Source organism: Pezoporus flaviventris, unplaced genomic scaffold (assembly GCF_033815535.1).
Source record: "Pezoporus flaviventris isolate CSIRO_AGI_PZ_B2104156 unplaced genomic scaffold, CSIRO_AGI_Pfla_v1 ptg000023l, whole genome shotgun sequence".
NCBI classification, from domain to species: domain Eukaryota; kingdom Metazoa; phylum Chordata; class Aves; order Psittaciformes; family Psittacidae; genus Pezoporus; species Pezoporus flaviventris.
The window spans coordinates 19068818-19081470 of record NW_026892571.1 but is presented as its reverse complement, the minus strand read 5'-3'; the positions used below and the strand labels follow the sequence as shown (position 1 = coordinate 19081470).

At 48.3% G+C, this 12653-nt stretch overlaps 1 protein-coding gene across 1 annotated transcript; it reads left to right on the top strand.

Annotated features, from left to right (window-relative positions):
• The first annotated feature begins 396 nt into the window (after positions 1 to 396).
• On the top strand, positions 397 to 12058 carry SPRY4 (sprouty RTK signaling antagonist 4). Its single transcript, XM_061457126.1, has 2 exons — positions 397 to 606; positions 10549 to 12058. The coding sequence occupies exon 2, from the start codon at positions 10595 to 10597 to the stop codon at positions 11492 to 11494; it is 900 nt and encodes a 299-aa protein (XP_061313110.1). The 5' UTR covers positions 397 to 606; positions 10549 to 10594; the 3' UTR covers positions 11495 to 12058.
• Positions 12059 to 12653: the final 595 nt, after the last annotated feature.

Here is a 12653-nt window from a genome sequence, read left to right as displayed (position 1 = left end):
GGCTGCCCCCCATTAACGGCCACGCCTGGAGGGACCGGGACAGGGCGAGCCCGGGGGGGGGGGGGGGGGGGGGGATTCGGGTGGGAGCGGGGTTGAGGGTGTTCGGTGTTCCCGTCTCCCCGCCGCGGCAGCCGCCGTTACCTGCAGCCCGGGGGAGGGGGGGGCGGTGCACTCGCAGCCGCCGCCTGCGCTCCATTCATAAAAAAAAAAAAAACACAAAGAAAAAAAAAGGGAAGGAAAAAAAAAGGAAGAAAGGGGAAAAAAAAAAAAGCACGAGCCGCCGCCGGGAGCGCGCGCCGCGCCAGCCCCCCATTCATAAAAGGCAGCCGAGCATGCGCGCTGGCGCCCCGGTGCCCACCCATTCATAGAGTCGGGAGGCCGCGCATGCGCAGGAGGAGCCGCTACCCTCCCATTCATAAAATAGCCATTTTCCCAGGCAGCGGTGGTTGCAGCATCGCGGCGGCCGCTGACAGCGCCGCGCTCGCAGGTCCCTGCCCGCAGCTCCAGCGGCTCCTGCCAGGATTTTCCCAGGTCCGGCCCCCTCCTCCGGCTCGGATTTAGGATTAACTCGCCTATGGAGAGATGGTCCTAGCTGAATTACTTAAAGTAAGTACGAGATCTGCTTTTGTGAGCAAATGTTAAATGTTGTGGAGAAAGACAAATCAAGCCTCTTCCCCAAGGGAAAAATCTTGTGCTCTTTCTAGATGCATTGAGCCAGACCCTTCAAGATCCCTGATCATAAGCATATTTCTGATTATGACTTTTCTAACAGCAATTTTCTCTAATTATGCCTAGTGGATATCTGCCTGGTGCCTCACAACCTACGGGAGACTTTGCATTCTGAAGGAATATCATGTTTCTTGCAGAATTTGCATTTGTGTGCCCGTGTCTCTCATTTATACCTCTCTTCTGTGCTTGTTCATCAACATCTGCAGTTGGTGTACATATATGGCAGGCAGGTTTCACCATACTTGTGCTGGGTTTGCGTGCAGGGATTTTAATAACAGAACAAGGCTCTTCTTTCTGTTGATGGGATGTCGTCTCCTTCATCCCTTCTTCTTTCCCCTAAGAAGAAGCATAAATATGGGGTCACCTGGGCTGACAAATAAGAATCAGGTATTTCTTGCTTTGGCATATGAAAACTGATTGTACATATTTCCTCTCTTTTCCACAGCCTTATGTCTTGTTAGTGTCAAGTAGTTCTGAGCTGTCTCCATAATAGGACACTTCAGAGCTCGGCACTGGTGTGTCAGAGCTTTCCTGTGTGACCTTTGCTCTTTAGCATTTTATTTCACACAACTGTCCTTTTCTCTTTTATTTTTTTTGGCCTCTATGCCTTATTCCATCACTGTTCTCTTCCCTGTCCTGCTGTACACTTGTTTTAAATCTGGATGTCTGGATGGATGATGCATTTTAAGGGCTAGATAAGTAATACAAGTGATAAAAATGTGTGCCTAAGAATCATTTCACAAAGGTATGTGGAATATATTATATATGGAGGCAAAACCTGTCTCGGCTGCTCTTCCCCACCAACTGCGTAGCAAAGATAAGCCAGGATTTTCTTTTCTGGTACCAGTCCTGGCGTCACAGGAGAAAGACAAGCCTGGAGACGACATGTTCTGAAAATTCAGTATTAGGAGGGGAATGGAAAAAACAGAAAGGGGCATATAAAAGGCACAAAGGTCTTGGAGGAAAGCAGGACTGGGAAGGCAGCCCTTGGAAATGGCAGTGCAAATGAATATCAGCCTTAATCACAGGAGGAAAAGGCTTCCCTCTATTTCCTTAAGTGACCATGGATCTGGTTTCTTGATTTAAATTGTTTGAACCCCCAAGTTTTTCCTTAAAGGGTGAAGGAGAGAAAGAAAGAGGAGAGGAAAAACATCCCTGCATTATCCAGGGAAGAAAAGAAACATTCTAGATTCTTTAAAACTTCTTCAGCTGCTGCCGTTCTCCCATACCATGCTAAGGGTACAGCATGTCAAAAATCAGCTTAGGGATTGCTCTTTAATTAGGTAAAGAGAAACCCAGCTTTCCCAATATTAAGGCTTCCCCCCTCTCCCTTTATTTTGGGTTCAAGAATAAAGCTACAATTTGTGCACGGAATCACAATGATCCTGATGACTGGCTTCCCCCTTCTCCATAAAAAAATGAATGATAGCAGGAGGAGGGGTTGTTCTCAGTTATTGGAACCCCGCTGGGGATGTCTCATTGATAAATGTGCCATTTTCCATGGGCTACTGTGTTTTCTGTTGCTAGAAGTGACTCTATATTGGTATTATAAAATTAAAAGGACAATTTCTGAATACTGCAGTCCTTTTGAAATGCTCTGTGAGGTATGTGCAAGGGAGAAATTATTTGTTCTCCTCCTGAAACAGCAAAACAAAAGCTGTTTTCATGGAATCATGACTAACTCCTAAACCATAGTGGGAAATGCAACATCTGAAAAAGCAGTTTCCCCACCAAAAAAAAAAAGAATACCCTGTTCTGAGACTGAGGACTAAAATTCACCACCTTTGCAGCACCACAGCAATGATAATTCACAGTTCTGATGGGTTTCCAAATATTAACCATAAGAGCAAAAGAAATAATCATGTTGCTGTATGATGTTTCACATTCAGCCCAGTACTTAAAACTGCCTTTTTATAGGCAAACAGTTGCACGAGTATTCTTTGGGGTTTATTCTTTTCAAATGCAATACAATGTATTTCCTTAAGAACACAGAAAATCCTTCTAATGTGGTTGTCATTTACTACCATTAGCTTCACAGATCATATCTGAGCTTGGTTTTCTGTCCTTAAAATAAATGTTCTTCTCCAATAAAAAGCCTTGACTGAGAAATCGGAGTCCCAAAGGTCTGAACGTTAGTGGTTCAAAATGTGCTTTATTCACTCGCACCATAGGAACAGGCTTCAGCTGGACAGAGACAGCTTCTTGGAAGTCTACAGGTCTCATTTCCCAGCTTCCGAATTTCCACACTCTGGCAGGAATCGAGCGTCTCCGTTTAAAAATGGCAGGTTTCCCTAATCAGCTTTCTGTTTTTTTTTCCCCCTTCCCTTACTACTCGTAGAGAAAATTCCAGCTCTCCTTAGCTAGATAAGGCTGTTCAGGAGGGGAACAAGAATAATTAACACCAATATTTTGATAATATTAATATATGCTTTATAGAAAAGAGCTGTTTTCATTTTTAAAGCATTTACAGCTTGACTGGAAATCCAGCCAAACTCAGCTTAATGAACTCCAACATTATATATTATTCTTAGTCACACATTAAAAACACGTGCTTAGTAAAAGGTCTCTTTTAACTCCAAGTGTAGTCCTCCCTCATTAAAAGCTTTTATTGAGCTTTCTGACTTCCGTCAGTGGCAGCGTGGCCTTGGAGCTCTGGACAAGAGGATGTCCTTCATTCCAGACAAAGGCAATGGCAGAATTTGCTCCCTTATCGCCACCTCCTCCTCTAGGAAGCAGGTCCTTGCGTGATACCCTGGTTGTCTACAGTGGAAGCCAGCCCTGACCCAGCTGGAGCACACACACCCTGTGAAGCCCTATAGATCCTCCCTTTGCAAGTACTTTTTGATAGCAAGGAAAGCTCTTATCCCAGATACCCTGCCTTCATTTTCAATGCCTGTGCTGGGTATTTCCCTCTTTTCCAAACAGCTTTAGGGAGGGGCTGTAACCAGCTGTGTGGAGCCAGCAAGGCAGGGTTTGTGCACACCCCCAGAGCATGGGATGCTGCTGTGATCAACACCTCCTGGATAAGGTTTTCCAGACCCTGTAACCAAACCACCACAGGAGAGGGACTCGCCATGGTTGGTGTGAAAGCAGTGATAATTCAGAGGAATTTTGCACTGGTTACATTGAGTCTGAATGGTGCTGACTTGCGCAGGGCCTTGAAATACGTGCCTGACCTGACACTGTGCTACTTCAAAGTACAAAGTTCTCAATTATGGTGATTTCTCTGTATTCAGACTTACCCGTAAAGAGCCTATTGCTTTTCTTGGTTTGTTTTTTTTCCTGTTGCCCTGCTTTAGGGATTTGTGTGTCCCAGATAGCAAAGAAAATAAGGCAATTTCTGCAGTACATTTACTGCAACTATTCCTACCTGCATGTTGATCTTAATGAGGTGATTGTCACATCACTTTCAGAGACTGTAACTCAGCTTTTGCCTGGATAATAACAGGTCTAGCATCATAGTAACCGAGAGGAAGTGTCATCCAGCTGTGAGGTGACAAGATTCGGAGGTCTCTAGTCTGTCCCTTCACCATCGCCGGCTCAGAGCATTGCTCCTGGTGACTAGTTCAGGCTGTACCACAGCCCAGGAGCATGCACAGGACAATCCAGCACCAGCAACCCCAGAGGAAGGCTTGGTCTGCTGAGGCAAATGGCTCTTACTGACACTGGTGTCATTCAGTGGCAACAGAAGGGTCAGGCTGCTCATGAGGTGTAATTAAGGCATAATTCATTAGAAGGAGATAAAGTGACCCCTGATCTGGTACATGCAGCTTACAAAGGATAGAAAGAGTTATTGGTGACTACGTTACTGCTCTGAGCATCCTGGTGGTGTCTCTGTTAACAATCACACACCAAACAGTGCATTTGGGGCTTTTCTATGATGTTTAAGTCTGTGTTCAGATGTTTGCATGTTGGCATCTCATGTGGAAATTCCCTGCATCCTTCAGAAACAGGCTGGAAGAAACCATGGTATCTCTTACCTGGTGCTGGGTGTCAGGAGGTGGTTGTGGGAGCTTGTTTTCCCATTGGCTTCACGGGGACTGTGGGCACTGGGGATGTGTCTGAGTCACACCAGTGCTTCCCAGGGCTGCGTTTTGCAGGACTGCTTCCAGACAGGACCTGCTTCTGGGCTTAAAATGATGCTGAGAGGAAGGGACTTGTTCCCACCTACATCTGGAACGTTGTTTAAACGTAAGGAAGAACTTGTTAAAACGATTAACTGAGGGATAATGAGACACTTGTGAACATTCTGTATTTCTGCACTCATGAGCTATTGAAGTCAAGCTCCATTTTGGTTTTCAGTACATGGCAGACAAGTCGCCCAACCCCACCTTAAAAATATAGTAAACCTTATTGCTTCAAAAACTGCTCTGAGAAACACTAACGAGAATGAGCTTTCCTGGGGGTTTATACAACTCTCTCATGGAATTGCCTACAAGGATGTAGCTTCCTATAAAAGGATGGAGGGAAGTCCAAAATCCCATTAAAACATACGGTCACGTTTGTTTGAATTTCCTGTGACTGAAGAACCTTACAAACTGTTTGAGCCTGAAATTATACCCAAACACTTGAAAATAACAGTTGGTTTCCTACAACTTTAGGACTTGCAATTATCTGGTACAACAGTAATTTGAAATTGGCAATACCTCGCTGAAGAGACAAAGCCAGCGCCGCAGCGCGTTTGTGAGCTTTCCTTCCGAATCCATTGTACTTCCTTGGAAGGAAGTATATTTTGACATGAAAATTGCATGTGGTGAGCAGCCCTCCAGTCCCTGGATAGCACGGGGAAGAGAAGCTTCCTCTGCATGGGAGCTTGCTGACATGTCTGCTTTGGAAAGAACTCCATTGTTTCACCTACCTCTAAGGAACAAGCAAATCCCAGTGCAGGAGCATACTCATGAATTTGCCTCCTTGCTGTCTGCTTTCAGCCAATTGCCTGCACAATTGTGCCCAGTGAATCTGTGCCCATGTTAATGCTGTAATAGGTCTGCAATTACTGATGATCAAAGATTAACTGATTTTGTTTACCACTATTCTGTATGGCTTTTTTCCTCAATTAAAATGCAATTTAGAGTCTGGCTGGATTAGTGCAGTGGACAACAAAGGCATAAAGTTTCATAGCTCAAGTACCTCTGACCTATTCTGCTTTATTATCTCTTCCGTATTTCCTTTTTAATCTACAATTTTCTTTAAGTGACACATCTGGTTCCATTAAATCTGTTCAATTTGAGCAATTAATTCAGGATCTGCAAGCACAACCCCACTGCCCTTGCCAGAAGAAGAGCTGTTCACAACACTGGCACCACAAATTTCAGTCCTTCCTTACCACCGTGGCTGAGTCCTACAGACAGAACTGTTCTCTCTTAGGGGGGTTAGCATTTGCAGCTCATCTCTAGTAACCCTCCCCTCCCTGGGCAGCTGCTGCAGGCACCTTCAGGCACTCCAGTTGAAGGCGGTGGTGGAGACAGCTCAGCCTGTTCCCGTGTTCATCCCCTCCCAACCAAAGTGCCTCCCTTTTGTCACCACCTGTACCCAGGGCGGCTTCGGGCAGTGGCCACTTCTACGTGCCGTATGCTGAATTAGGTCACTCCAGCTACAAGACCCCCTGAACCCCAGCTTGCTCCCCTGCGCAGGCCTTCAGAGCCAATGCAAGAACCCCGGGGTTACAGCCCTTCAGCTCTTGTCCTTTTCCAAGGTCTTAATTTCTGCCAGGTCACCCCAAGCATTAATTTTGACTGGGGATGAAGCTGCAGTTTATAAGATACCAACATCGCCGCTCAAGTCAGTGTTGTCCTTCCTGACAAGCATCCTGTGCATGACAGGTGTCCGATGGGGAGGTGAAGAAGGGCATAGTGTCCTGCTTCTGGAGTGGGAGCCAGCTTCCCTGCTGCTGAGCAGACATCACAGCAGACACTCCTGTGAACAGTCATGAGGTATCCTGCAAACTGACTGCATTTCAAAGGATGACTTGGTTGTATTGTTCCAGTCATCCTGGAACGATTTCAGACTGGCTGCAGCTGCATTTCCCCCCTCTGGGGAGCACAGAAACCAAACATGGTCAAGTTATGATGTCCCAGAGGATGTTCCAAGGAAGTCGCCAGGATCCATGCACATACCCAGTCTCACGGGAACAGCCTGGCTTCTTGACTTGCTTCTGGTCCAGCACAAGTCCTTAACCTGAGAACTTGACTGGATTCCTCTTCTTTACCATGAGAGATGCAGTGCTGTGCACATAAACAGCTGCCTAGTACCCTTTGCTACAATCTCTTCTTTCATGCGATGCAGACATAAAGCTTAAGGGAGAAACAGCTCAGGGAAAGATGTGCTCAAGGCACATGCTAGGGGAAGCATGCAGACACAGAACCTGAAGCAACCACATCCTAAAATACTGACCTTGTCGTCATCTGGGCTAGATCCCAGTGGAGAAGAGCCTGCTTGCAGGACCAGCACCACTCAGCTCAGTCTCTAGCTCAGCACACGAGATGTTTGACCTGGATCTGTCACCAGCAATCTTATGCACTGCTGAAACTTCCTGTGACAGGACCAGCAGCAGCAGCGTAGTCACAGTCCTTGGGAAGTTCTATGAGGGACAGAAATTTATGTCTTATAAGAGTAGCTTGAAAAGTGGCAGCAGTTAACTGTGGCAGGGCTGGCACTGAAGGACCATGTTTAGCACTAGCACCAAGAGCTGGTAGGGTGTGTATCCGTAGTGATTTAAAAGTGATCCTCAAGAAGAGAGAGGTTGTGTCCAGAGCAGGGGTCTGGGAATTAGGAGAGCTGGGCTTCATTTTTCTGTCTTCACTCCAGAGCTTTTATCCCAGTAGAGATCCTGTGCCCAGGTACCTGCAGATCTCTTGCCATGTTGAAGCTTCCATTCCTCTTATTCTGCAAAAATAGTTTCCCTCTTAGAAAGACAATTTGAAGCAGCGTTATAATGGAAAAAGGTGAATAGTTTTTAACATTAACTATCCTGAAGTGCAGTATTTAGTCCAGGGTTCATCTCCCTTCTGTGCTAGTAAACTCTGAAATCCTGATCAGCATTAGCATATCTAGTTAAGCCATCTTTAATGTCTGCCTGCCTATGGCCTTGTCTGGGTACCAGGGTCTGGGTGTTCTAAGAGTGCCTGTGGCTATAATATGTCTCCAAACTAATCTGATACCATAACTTCCACGTGATGTCATCGCTGGTTCTGGACCGTGGCAGACTGTGCAATTACAGAGTTAATGTAAAGCCCAGATGCTGACTCCTGTCCCGGGGCTGCTGCCCTCCTGCTTGCTGCTCTCCCGTAGTGCTGCGGCAAGGGGCTCCCTGTGGGGTGCCCTCAGTGAAGCAGAACCCCTCCATGTGCCACCAGAGCTGCCCTGCTGGGAAAATCAGCATCAAGTCAGGCTGTTTACGTTGCTAGAGGCAGCGGGTGCTGCCCAGCTCTCCTCCATACAGTGCTGGCACACCACACCTTAAACAAAATAGTGCTCCGTGGATCCAGCCTAAATATGCAGCCAACAGACCAAACTCCAGAGGCTTCATAACAAGGGGGAGTGGGTTCAGGCCAGAACGCAGAGCCTTGTGCTAGAGGGGAAGGGCAATGAAGGCACTGATGCCAGGGACGTGAAGGAGCAGTCAGGCTTGTAACATCCTTCAGTGTGCCACCATTTCCTCCAGCTACCTTCCATCTAGCATCAGCTCTGCTGCACTTACTCTTGGCAGCCAACACAGCTGCATCTCTCTCCTTAAAGAAAACTAACCCCCAAAACCCCTGTGAAGTCAAAGTCTTGCTCCAAACAAACCACCTAGCTCATGCAGAACTGAATCTGTTGCTAAACTGTGACTTGCCGCAAGTCCTTTTTATATCATGACTTTAGATTCTGACATACAGAAGAAAAGCAATGCCCCACAGCTGTCAGAATCATTGCTGCTTTTTACTCTGAAGTACTGTAAATAAGAAGAGATGCTCTGAAAACTCTCTTGTTGCTCGAGTCAGGATGTCAGTGAGCTATGAATAATGAAATAAAAAACCCAAATGAATGGCTAAGACCCAGCAGAGAATTTTAACTTGTCAAGAGAAACAGCCTAAGGACCACACTCTAATAATCATCATCTGCTGGATAAAGCACTCCCTCCTGCTTGCCCTGTGCAGCAGACAGAGCCCAGCAGGCAGGACCCGGTGCCAGCACCTAGAGGTGCCGTGTGCCTCCCCACTCCGTGTCACTGCCCTGGTCTCCATCCAGCATCAGCCCTCACTCCTATTGATCCTGGGAGAACTGGCAGATTTCCAGCCCTTCAAATGCCAAGTGACCCATCAAAGCAATGATTTACTAATGCAAAAGTGGCCTCTGGTAACATTATGCAGTGGGTAAAGAAAAAATGCACTTCCCCTTCTCCTTCCATAAATGAGTAATTAGTTCATGCTCCAGTTTTTGTTGTGTTGAGGTTAGAGAGGAGCTTGTTCTTGCAATACACATACATTTACTTGTGTGCACACACACACACACACACACACATATCCTGGCCGTAGTTTGACGCATGGTTTTTCCTGACTGGTTTTCAGCCTGCTCTAACATTAAACTCCCTCATGCTGTTGGGAAAAGCTTCGTTTATCTGAACACAAACAACTGGCAATGCCTTAAGCTGTGCGCTGTTTCCTTTTTCTTGATACCAGCAGCTTTTCCCCTCCTGCGAGTTGCTCTGAAGCTTTCCTCAGCCCTTCTCTAAACTGCTCTTCAGCATTCTATTATTTATGAATAAAGGTCACCCTGTGAGGAAATGGCACATCTACTAGAAAACAATGTGCACTTTCTAAATTTGAACCGAGTCGTTTCCGTTCTTTGATTTAAGTTTAGTTACTTCCTGTGGTTTCTTGTCCTGCTGAATCTTTGGATTGGCTCCAGGATAAATTGCACTCTTTCAATGAAATGAGAAACTGCGGCAGCAGACGGCTGAGCCGGTGTAGCTGGTAAAACAGCGCCCGAACCAAGTATTAGCCCACTGAAGTGGTTCAGAGCGCCCTGGTTACCTGCATGAGGTGCACAAATCAAGTCTGACCCGTGTGTGTGCTCTCCCCTACCCGGCTTTGCACCCAGACAAGCTGCTGAGCGAGAACTTCCACGTCCTGCAGGAAGGCTGAAAGCAGCCGCCGAGCCCAGCGGCTCCAAGTGGAGCCAGGACATTTCCTCACCAAAGCCAAGCCGCCCTCCCGCAGGCAGATTCGGGGTGAGCAAGGATGAGTGCTCACCCCATGTTCCAAAGCGTCTTTGTACCAGGGCAATGCTCCCACGAGCCACAGTTTTGCATGAGGGCTTTTAGGGATCAGGGTCAATTGAGGAAAAACCCCAAACCTTAGATAAGTCGCTTCAGGCAGTTTGCTGACAAAAAAGCATGTGAACACACAGCAGTAACCCTGAGATGGGCTTTCCCCCTGAAAAAATGAGACACGGGCACTTCAGGGCCCTGCAGTAGTGGTGGCCCGCCCAGGACCAGAGGAGCTGTATAGGACCAAGTTTAGGGAGGGGAACACAGCAGTGAAGGGTGATAGATTTTGTACACAGGCAAATGCTCTGACTCCCTTCTAAGTTTACCCTAGAAGACCTTATGCACAATAATCAGCCTCGGTAAAGAGCCCTGTCTGATCCAAGGTTGTAGGGTAGAGCCACAGAACGGTTTGGATTGAAAGGGACCTTAAAGCTCATCCAGTTCCAACCCCTGCCACGGGCAGGGACACCTTCCACTAGAGCAGCTTACTCAATGCCCTCAAGGGTAACTCAATAACCATGCACTCTTTCTCTCCCCTACCCCTTTTCTTTCTCCTTTCCTTCCCCCAGAATACTTAAGAACAGATTTTCCACCCGTACTCAGACTGCTTGATCAATGGAGCCCCGGATTCCCCACAACATCACCGTTGTCCCCAACTCTGTGATGGTCCAGCCCTTGCTGGACAGTCGGATCCCCTATGGGCGCCTGCAGCACCCACTCACCATCCTGCCAATAGACCAAATGAAGACCACTCACATAGAGAACGATTACACCGACAATCCCACCGCTGCCCAGCTGGCAGCCCAGAAGCGTCCCCGAGGCCCCCATGAACTGGTCCTGACCAACCAGCCCCCGCAGCACTGTGAGCAGGATGTCACCCACCCCTGGATCTCCTTCAGCGGGCGCCCCAGCTCCATCAGCAGCAGCAGCAGCACTTCCTCAGACCAAAGGCTCTTGGACCACATGGCCCCAGCCCCCGTGGCGGAGCAGTCGTCCCCCCGAGCGGTTCGCATTCAGCCCAAGGTGATTAACTGCAAACCCCTGGACCTGAAGGAACCTGTGTCTCAGGAACTGGACAAGCACTTTCTGCTGTGCGAAGCCTGTGGGAAATGCAAGTGTAAGGAGTGTGCGCTGCCCCGGACGCTGCCTTCGTGCTGGGTGTGCAACCAAGAGTGCCTCTGCTCGGCGCAGAACCTGGTCAACTACTCCACCTGCATGTGTCTCGTCAAGGGCGTCTTCTACCACTGCACCAACGAGGACGACGAGGGCACATGCGCCGACCACCCCTGCTCCTGCTCCCACTCAAACTGCTGTGCCCGCTGGTCCTTCATGAGCGCCCTCTCCCTGGTGCTCCCTTGCTTGCTCTGCTACCTGCCAGCCACCGGCTGTGTCAAGCTGTCCCAGAGATGCTACGACCAAGTGAGCCGGCCCGGATGCAGATGTAAAAACACAAACAGTGTCATTTGCAAGGCACTGCCTGAGAGCAAAGGAAACAGGCCAGAGAAGCCCTTTTGATAGTTTGGGAGGATGGGGAGTGGGAGGACACTCCACAGTGGCATTGGCTCTTTTTAATAACCTGTGTTCTGAGGATAACGTTAGTCTTTTGCATCTGAAGAAAGCAGAAGCAACTGTTTCCACAAACTGAAGCACTTTGGGTTATTCAGGGTTTTGGAACTGGTCAGAGTTCAAGTAGATGGGGCCAAGGAGGAATCTTAATAGCATAAAGTGAAGGCTGCAAACCTATGTATATCGTGAAGTACAGCTGCTTAGAAACCCCTGGTTTGGACAGACGGCTGCTCACCATGCCTGCACACCACAAGAACCATTAACTGCTTGCTTGGCAGGCATGGCCGCACAAGCAATACCCATTCCCAGCTGCAAACAGCTGCATTGGATTCGTATCCAGGGTGGGCTCCTCGGTTTTGCTTTCCTTCCAAACCAATTTGCTACCAGCAGCCTGTTGAAGGTGATGGGTTGAGTCCCTCCGCCCTCCCTCCCCACCTGCACCCCGTTAGAGGGGCCCATTGCACACAAAGTCCACGTTTCTCAACAGCTTTCCGTGTCCCTCAGAGGTCTGGAGCCACAGGTTCCTTTGTTGAAGGGCCTCTCCACATTAGGCACGTTGTTCTCTCTGAACCCACCTGGCCACAGCCATTCGGCCCCTCTCTGTAAAGCAAGCTGGTAGCAGGGTGCTCCCCCCCCGGGAGGAACGGCAGCGGGAGGTGCTCAGGCAGCTGTACCAGCGCGGTGCCGTTCTGCCTGCAGCTGATGGTAGGTTTTGCTCAATGGAATGGTGATGCTACACCGCCAGTACAAACCCGCTCCAGGAGGATGTTGCTCAAATCCCATTTCCCCGCGCACGTGCTTGCTCCCCGGTGCTGGATCTTAACTCACGCCACAAATCGAAGACGTTCGGCGTTTCTTTCTCTAAACCTCTTCAGCTCTGTTGGGAAGTCACAAAAACCTGAGTGTCCGACACACCTGGGTGTATTTTATAGGGATATCAATCCAGTACCTCCTCTCCTGGAACAAGCTCCTCTCTGCTCAGTGACTATTAAGATTTTTGTGTCTGGGGGACGAATGGCATTTGCTGGAGCAGAGCCCGTTCCCCATCTCTATTGCTGCTGTTCGACTTCTGCCTCCTCTGTACAAAAACGTGTCTTTTTCAGTGTAC

What these genes read in the sequence shown, in the direction of transcription:
- SPRY4 (XM_061457126.1), top strand. Translation starts at nt 10,595, where the DNA reads ATGGAGCCCCGGATTCCCCACAACATCACCGTTGTCCCCAACTCTGTG.